The following is an 8,929-nucleotide window of genomic DNA, read 5'->3' as shown; positions in this document are numbered from 1 at the left end:
TGTGTGTGTGTGTGTGTGTGTGTGTGTGTGTGTGTGTGTGTGTGTGTGTGTGTGTGTGCGCGAGCGTGTTTAGGCCCAGACTGTAGGCCCATGCTAGATGACTAGTGTGTCCAGCCAGTTAGTCAGTCAGTCAGTCCGCTTGGCCGTCACGAGGGCCAGATCTACTCTTTAGCTTCCAGGAACAGTGTCTCCTGAGGAAACAATTTGGCCTCCAGCAGAGTGGACCCTGGATCCAACTGTGTGATCTGGAAAGAACAGGGGGAAACGGAGAAGGGGTACAAGAGAACATTAGAACCCACAGATGGTTTAATAGCTTACATTCAGAACAGAGTGAAATAATCACACACACACACACACACACACACACACACACACACACACACACACACACACACACACACACACACACACACACACACACACACACACACACACACACACACACACACACACACACACACACACACACACACACACACACACACACACACAGTTAGACTGAGTGTTGTGTATTATTCACACATGGTGACTGAACGGCTGGATGTGGAGGTAGTAATTGGAGCATCTAGCACTTTGTTTCCCTAAGAGCTCCATGGAGATTGTTTTCTTAAGGACGCCTCAATCCAGAACAAACCACCAAGGTTCTGGCATGTGTCTCACAGAGAGAGGGAGAGAGATTAATCTTCTTACTCTGTATCTTATTTAAGTACCTAAACATGCTTTGGCAATATGTTTTGTCTGACCAAGACATCATGCCAGTAAAGTCTCGCTGAACTTGGAGGGAGAGATAGAGAGAGAGAGAGAGAGAGAGAGAGAGAGAGAGAGAGAGAGAGAGAGAGAGAGAGAGAGAGAGAGAGAGAGAGAGAGAGAGAGAGGGTGGGGGGGGTGGAGAGAGAGAGGGGGTGGGGGTGGGGGGGGGGGGGGAGAGATAGGGAAGGAGGGAGAGAGAGGCACTAAAGAGTTTGTGTTTTCTGTCCGATAATAATCACTAATTTCCACATTACAAGGGTCAAAGAATAACATAGCCTATAATGGCAGAAGATGTACTGCAGGTCTGTGTGTGTCAATACAACAGTCACACTGTTAAAGAGGGACAGGAGTAATGCAATGCCACCCACTACGAAGCTGATCAAGTTAGCCATGTTGACGTAAGGGGGGGTCAGTCCATTTTAAACCTGCGCTGTTAAAATGGACAGACTGACACAGTCGCGTGCGCGTACACACACACACACACACACACACCACCCCCCCCCCCCCCCCCCCCCGTGGGCCTCCAAGCTTATGTGAGCTAATCAGTGGAGGGGTTGTGTTACATAGGCCCGGGTGTAACACCTGGGCTGAGTGGGCCGTGTGACGGTGAGGTGGTGTGACATGGAGATGTGTCCAGGGCTTATCTTATGGCTGTGGTGTCAGACCCTGTGATTAGAGTTCCCATTCTAGCCCCTGGTAAGATAATTAAGCAGCTTGCTGGACTGCACTGCTACCTGCCTCGGAAGGTCAAAGGGGAAGCCGAGCATGGCCAGAGGTCACACTCACAACCCAGACAGGCTGCTAGGTCACCGATGGAAGGAAGTGAAGCGTGAACTCTTGATCGTGAACAGAGTCAGAACTTCAACTAGCTTTACAGTCTGCTGGCTGGTGACGGTCTCATATTGGAGTTAATTCACTTAATTGTACAAGATTTTAAATGCATTTCCTACAGAATATTAATACACAGTATACAAAAAGAAATACAAAAATACTAATTATACACAATCTCTTGGGATGTGTCCAATAATAACATAGGACTACAAAAAAATAGTAATTATAATGCTAGACTAGGGTTGGAACAAATAGGCAAAGAAACAAAAGAACAGCAAGTCTATTAGAAGGTTGGGGGTGGCTATCCAATTCCCAGAGGTGGTCGGGAATATCACACCAGCAGCAGAGTCTCAGACTTCCTCTTTCATGTTCTTGTCCTCATTTCAACGTGTCACCAAGACTCTTGACTTCTCAGCGGGATCGCTGGGATCCCCGCGCTGGCAGGGAGGGGCTGTCACATCAACCTAACGCACCTCACCTAGTTAACTGCCTCTTAGCACTGCGGGGGCAGAGGAGCGGTTCAAGATAGCATGATAAGAAATTCAATTCCATGCACCTTTGCGAGTACGTACGACCCCATGTGTATTTAGTTGATTGTGTGTGTGTGTGTGTGTATATACACTTTAAAATGATAACTTGACGATATGGGGAAAAACTGCCAACACAGCTGTGTAGTTCCATTCCCCACCTCAGGAGTTGTGCTTCACAAATGGCTGCCATGCTAACGAACCTGACAGGCTGTTATGACACCACAGCATCAGGTAGGAGTAAATGAGGCTTTGGGGTGGAGCAGGTGTGCGTGCGTGCGTGTGCATGAGTAAGCACACAGGAAGGTGTGGGTGCTGAGTGTGTATGTGTATATCGTGAGTGCACTTGGGACGGAGGATGGAGGGGTGGGAGTGCAGCATCTGACTCCGAAAAATAAAGTCGAGAAAAAAGATGCCACACTGACAGTGACACAGGAGACGAGCGCCATCGGTGATTGTTTACATTGTTATCCAATTAACAGACCATAAGCACAGAGGCATCTGTCAACAAACAAAGCTGTTGTTTTTCCTCTGCACTATACCCGAGCCAAATTCTCTCCATCAGCACATACAACCATACACACATAGTTACACACACACATGCTACATACATATGTGCCTGTATGTACTGTACTGTATGTATGTATGTAGGTACATATTACATACTCTACACACATATACATACTGCATAATGTATATGTCATAACGTACATGCATACAGTAAGTACACATACAGCACATATACGACTTAAACAGTACGTACGGCTACTAGATGTTCAGGTCGCTTAGCAGCCTTTACACCAAGATTTACAAAAAGAAAACCCAGTTTCAATATAAGGACATGTCATGTCTGTGACCGCAACCCAAAACAAATAATGTGTACCCTCAGAGTACCCGTTGTACCCGACTGTCTGTGTCCTTTTTGTGCCCATATATAGAGATCCCTAATGTTATCCGTATATGGTATAACGATTGGATTGGCGGTTCTGGACAACTGGATAGGCCTATGCCATATGCCTCCTCAGATCAAGACTCTTGTAGATGTATTTTATCGATGTTGACATCTGTATATCTACGAGAGTCTTAGCGACCCCCCCCCTGCAATTCTCGGAACATGTACAAAATAAATGCTAAATATAATGTGCTTAGCCGCTTGCCCCAAATGTTAAAGGACCACTTCGCCACTTTTCAACCTATCTTCATATAATAGGTCCTCACTAATCATGATAAAATGGCGCCATTTTTTTCTACTCAGTCTGTGTCTCATAGGAGGGCTGTGGGCAGTTCAGAAACCCGTCCACCAGTGACATCATCGATGGGGACTCCAAGCTAATAGAAATTGCAGGCTTTCTAGTCCTGAAAAGTTGCAATGCGAAAATGGAAGCCATCGTTCTCACAATAATACAAATCTAAACATTTTTGTGAAAAAATCTTGTTTAAAAAAAAATCTGTCTAACGATGATGTCACTGGTGGACGGGTTTCTGAACTGCCCACAGCCCTCCCTCCTATGAGACACGGGCCGAGTAGAAATAAATTGTGCCATTTTATCATGAGAGGACCTATTATATGAAGATAGGTTGAAAAGTGGTGAAGTGGTCCTTTAACAAGTTCCGTGGGGTGTTAGTCCATATTTTTCAATAAAGAACTGTGGCCAAACGCAATTTTTCCCCCTCGTTTATATTGAGTGTAATTCCGGCTTTCACCGGATGCGCCTCACGATCGCTGATTGGGAATCGCCATTGGGAATTTCCGACAGAATTGGCCACAGACGGGATTAAAAATGGTGAAGTGAGGGGCGCTCTTTTCATCATACATCATCACATTCCGTGCTCAGCCAATAAATCATCACAAATGTGGTACACACAGACAGACACAAAGCTGGTGCCCGTCAAAAAGGCAACATCGATAAAATACATCTACGAGAGTCTTGATCTAAGGCTACATGATATCATCACTTTTCTATTGATGCTATCAAACTCTTTAAAGATGTTTACCAAAAAAACAGTAGCATCCATTTTGGAGACCCGCAGTTGCCCAATAGGGAATGCAAGGCTGACGTCACGGTAGGCTGTCACGCCTACCGGCGCCATTGTGATTGTGATGGCCTACAAGCCCTACTACATATTAGATCTGCATCAAGTGTATAAAGTTGGTGTTTGAGTGTTTAGTGCACAGTGCTAGAGCTCTTTCAGTTCGCCAAAATGGGATTTATTAAGCCTAAGGCTTCTCACCATAAACAAGGTCAGAATACTTTTGAGCGCAATAATTTGTGGTAAGGTGGCTCTACCATTGAACAACTCCATGTGATTGAAGCTAATAAACCATGAGAGTTATTACCAAAACACCACAATCAAATTTAATTTTGAAACTTAGATTCAAATAAAGGACAGATGGTATTCATTGGAATCTTGGATGTTTCATGTAATATTCTCTTATGAATTGCATGAAAATGTGTATATTGAGAAGTACTGTAGATGGTCTGTCATCACATATTACAATAGAAGTACATTAAAAATATCAATGAATATACATCAATATCAATGTAACGTACCCATCATTATTAAGAGGAATTCAGGTAGTTAGCACTTAGGGTGTAATTTCAAATAAACACTCAAATTGCAAATGCCTTCACCCAAATGAATAAAACAACGATAATGGGGGAGGCTTCGCCGTGCAAAGAAAGGAAGAAAGATAAAGAAAGGGGAAAATAAACATGGGGCCCACTAGATGTCTGCTTTCCAACATAATCAAACGTGCAGCTGAAATAACGCATTTTTAATGAAGCCATTACTGGGCCCTACTATGTTAATTAAAACCAAATAACTTGTCTGTTTTAAACTAGTGTTGTCAAGTGTTTATTTGGCCAATTACAAAAGCAGTGGGAGATCATTATCTGGTGCCAGAAGTGATGACAACACGTAGCGCAGGGGCGTGAACAGAACTGAACTGAACGCGGTGCATCAGAGAGAGGGAGGGGGGGAGGGAAGGGGACAAAGCCAGTGCCAGGAGTAAAAAGATTTCGGCAGGTGGGGAGAAAATAAGGAGAAAAGGATGAAGGGAATACAGGGCCGAATGCAAGGGAGTGGGCGAACAGTTAAGTACAAAGTAGAGAGAGAGAGAAAGAGAGAGAGGGGGGGGGGAGAGGGGTAGAGAGAGAGAGAGAGAGAGAATTTGGAGGGATGTGTGACAGCTCGAGCAGGAGAGAGGGAGGCTGAGGCATGGAGCCAAGATGAGAAATAAACAGGGGGGATAAGGGTAGAGCGACTGTTGGATAAGCCAGGGGAGAGGTTAAGGCTGGGGAGCTCCGATACCCAGAGAACGTGGTTAGGAAATGATGTTCAAACTTCATAAGATCTATGAAGTACTTGAAGTAGGATGATGTTCAGTGCGCGCACGCGCACACATACGTGGTGCGTTCAGACTTGGATGGTTAGAGCGGAGCGATTACATACAAAGTCAATGCAAAGACGAGAATTGCGCGAACGGTCGCGGTGCGACCTGGCGCAGTACAAACGGGACGAACCGAGGCGAATATATATAAGGTCTAATTCCTCATGGGGGCCGAGGCCCCGCGGACTCTACGTCACCGCTCGCACGCACGCACGCATGCACGCACGCACGCACACACAGTTCAGAAATGGGGCAGGGTGCCATAGGACTGGATGAAACTACATCTACAATACACACTAGTGATACCTGGACAGGATATACCATGAGGAAGCGAGTATGAATTGAACTACTTTAACAATAAACTGTATTAGTACACGTATTAGTATATGTGAACATGACTCTCTCAGACCGCCGCTAGAACAGATGTAAAATAGATTTCAATCAAATATACAGCTTGTTCTGCAGAGCTGTTTATTTGATCTAGCTCTTTAGTTTTGTCTGGGAGCTATTTGGACCGACTCACAAGGTTCAAACATTTAAGTGAGATGGAGCTGGAGGATGGATTAAGAGAATGTGAGAGCAGTACAGTATCACAGTAGAACAAATAAATAACAGATTGGCTAGACAGTATTTGGGTGTCTATAAGCGTTGGGCCAAAAGACCCCATTAGTGAGTAGAACAACTGTCTGAACAGGATTTAAAAAAAAGAAAGAAATCACACTTGTGTGAAGTGAGGGGTGCCCACTGTATTTATATCGGACACCTGATGTCCGGGAAGCTCAGTCGGTAGAGCTCTCACCTTTGGACCATAAGTTCATGGGTTCGATCCTGGGCACCGCCAACTCAGCGAATGAGTAGCACGGCTTGGTGAAGCAAGTCGTGCGGGAAGCACTGGGAGCTGATGGTAGGTATGGCGCTCCACCTCAGCAATCCATCTCCCAGGGGTCTAGCACATTGTAACGGGGGTTGAGTGTTACCGGCTGATACCGATGATAAGCCACTCCCAACCTACTTCTGATGTCGTACATTGACATTTAGTTCCCGGAAGGTCAAAGGGGAAGCCGAGCATGGCCATTAAAGTCCATAGACTTGGCTGGCAAACGATTTATCATAATTTGGGTACCCCCCCAAAATAATTTGCGACTCCCCGAGGGGTCGCGACCCACGGGTTGAGAACCTCTGCTTAAAACAAACATTGTAATATGCTCAAAGTCCATAGACTTGGCTGGCAAATGACTTATGTCATAAGTGCTCTATACAAACATTGTAATATGTTCAAAGTCGATACACTCTGCTGCTTTAAAATCTCATAGACAAGGCTGCCATATGACGTAATAAGCCATGCATTGGAGGGGCTAGCGCCCCTCAAAAACTAGCATGTAGAGTAAAACGTTAACAGGAAGTAGTACGCTGGTATAAGATCATCCAGTATCAATGACTCATGCAAGTCCAGCGTTTCAATCATGTCATTTTCATTCAGAAGACTTACAGAAATTATGAAAAAGTTGAAAGTGGGAGCATACAGTATTAACAATGCGTGGACTTAATTGTTTTCTTTATGTTATCTTTCATTTGTCATGCACCTGGCTACTACAGTGGATGTGCATGCACTATTGTCTCTTAGTTATAGAAATGAAAACATAGTTTATTTCTGGAGCATGGCTTAGCCTGATACAAATAATGCCAGTGTACGGGCTGCTGTAATAGGGGAGCTAAGCCACTGATACCAAATGTTGTGGAAGAGACTGAATCCAGAAATACCCAGATATATCATGAAGGAGCCAAACAGACTGCATGAGGACATCATCTGCTTAGGTTCCCCCCCCACACACACACACACACACACACACACACACACACACACACACACACACACACACACACACACACACACACACACACACACACACACACACACACACACACACACACACACACACACACACACACACACACACACACACACACACACACACACACACACACACACACACACACACACACACACACACTACTGTGGCCACTACTAGGTAGACTCCTAGGTAGACTCCTTCACCACCTCTACTCCTTGCACCCTCACTGTTCCACTGTCGAGCCTTTCGTTCAGGCACACATAGTCTTACTCCTGCTAACTTTCATTCCGCCTCTCTCTCTAGTGCATGCCTCCACTTAAACCTGTCCCCTCCTCTTACTACATATATAGTACACGTCTGCGTTGCCTCCTGCCTGACTTTATCTGTCAACCTGTCCATTACCGATGCAAAGATAGGGCTCAGAGCCCATCCTAAAATCAACATTACATAACTGTTATGAAACCTTTGCAGGGGAAAGGTCTTTGAAATAAATGAGGACACTGTCCGTTTTGATGGTTATGGTTTGATGGATCCTACAGAGAGAGAGAGAATGACATGGTATAAAGGCAAGGAGAAGTGGGAAGAGGGTGAAAGAAGGTTTCAACAGTTGTGGCGTATTACAAATGCAATAGTGGTCTATCCTCTATCCTATGATCCTGGCAGAGCAACAGTGATGAGCGTCTGGCCGGGACAGAGGCTCTCTGCACACTCTCATTTAATTACAACACAGATCTGCAGGATTAGACTTGGACTTGTGTTCTCATTGGCACTTACCACTGTTCTGATTTCCTCCCTCGTCTAGCTCCCAAAATATATATATATATATATATATATATTTTATAATTTCCCCATCATCATCATCATCATCATCTACTTTTTAATATAATTTCTGCTTTCTTTCACTGCCTTCTCTCTCTAGTCACTTGGTTCTCGGGCTCTTTCCTCCATTTTGGCACAATCTCCATCCTCTCTCCTCCTCCTCTTCCTAATCCCCCCACCCGTTTCTGTTGGGAGTTTCATGCGAGATGCAGACACATCTTTATCTGTGTCTGAAACACATGTTTACTCTTGATTATAAAGAGACAACTGTGAATCCTTTAAGTGACAAAGTTGTGAGCGGGGCATGTGTTTGCTTGAAAATGTTTGTGTTGAAGTGTGCGATTGTGGCGAGATGAAGTGTGTGTGAGCTATGCGTGTGCTAGTTTGAGGTGTTTGTGTCCCAGCTGTCCCTGCAGATGATGATGGCACACTGCCTGGGCAAGCGCACGCACGCACGCACGCACGCACACACGCACACTAACAGACCTCTACCCCCTATCACCATTCTCCATTCTTGATTAATGGAAATCTCACTTTTGTTTCCAGCACCACAGCTAATTAACTTAGTGAGTTAAAACAGTGCTCATTAGCTAGCTACCACAGATCCCGGTGACCAAGCCCTCTAATGACAGTTATAGCTGGCTGGCTGCTGCCTGGATACAACAGAGCCATAGAGAATACTGATGTTAGTGCTGACAACTGTATCTCATCATAGACATAGTTTACTGTATACGCAACGGGCTGATACTAATTAATAT

At 44.9% G+C, this 8,929-nt stretch overlaps 1 protein-coding gene across 2 annotated transcripts in view; it reads right to left on the bottom strand.

The window, feature by feature from the left end:
- Window positions 1-8,929, bottom strand: part of faf1 (Fas (TNFRSF6) associated factor 1) — a 94,195-nt gene that overhangs the window by 925 nt on the left and 84,341 nt on the right. For both annotated transcript variants that reach the window (XM_079505296.1, XM_079505297.1), the window contains exon 19: window positions 1-245. This exon is cut by the window's left edge and continues 925 nt beyond it. In XM_079505296.1, the coding sequence (XP_079361422.1) occupies window positions 162-245 (84 nt within the window). In that variant the 3' untranslated portion in view covers window positions 1-161. The remainder of the gene's footprint in view (window positions 246-8,929) is intronic.

This window comes from Electrona antarctica (genome assembly GCF_951216825.1).
Source record: "Electrona antarctica genome assembly, chromosome: 7".
NCBI lineage: Eukaryota > Metazoa > Chordata > Actinopteri > Myctophiformes > Myctophidae > Electrona > Electrona antarctica.
Note: the sequence above shows the minus strand (reverse complement) of the source record. Positions and strands in the feature narration are given on the sequence as shown.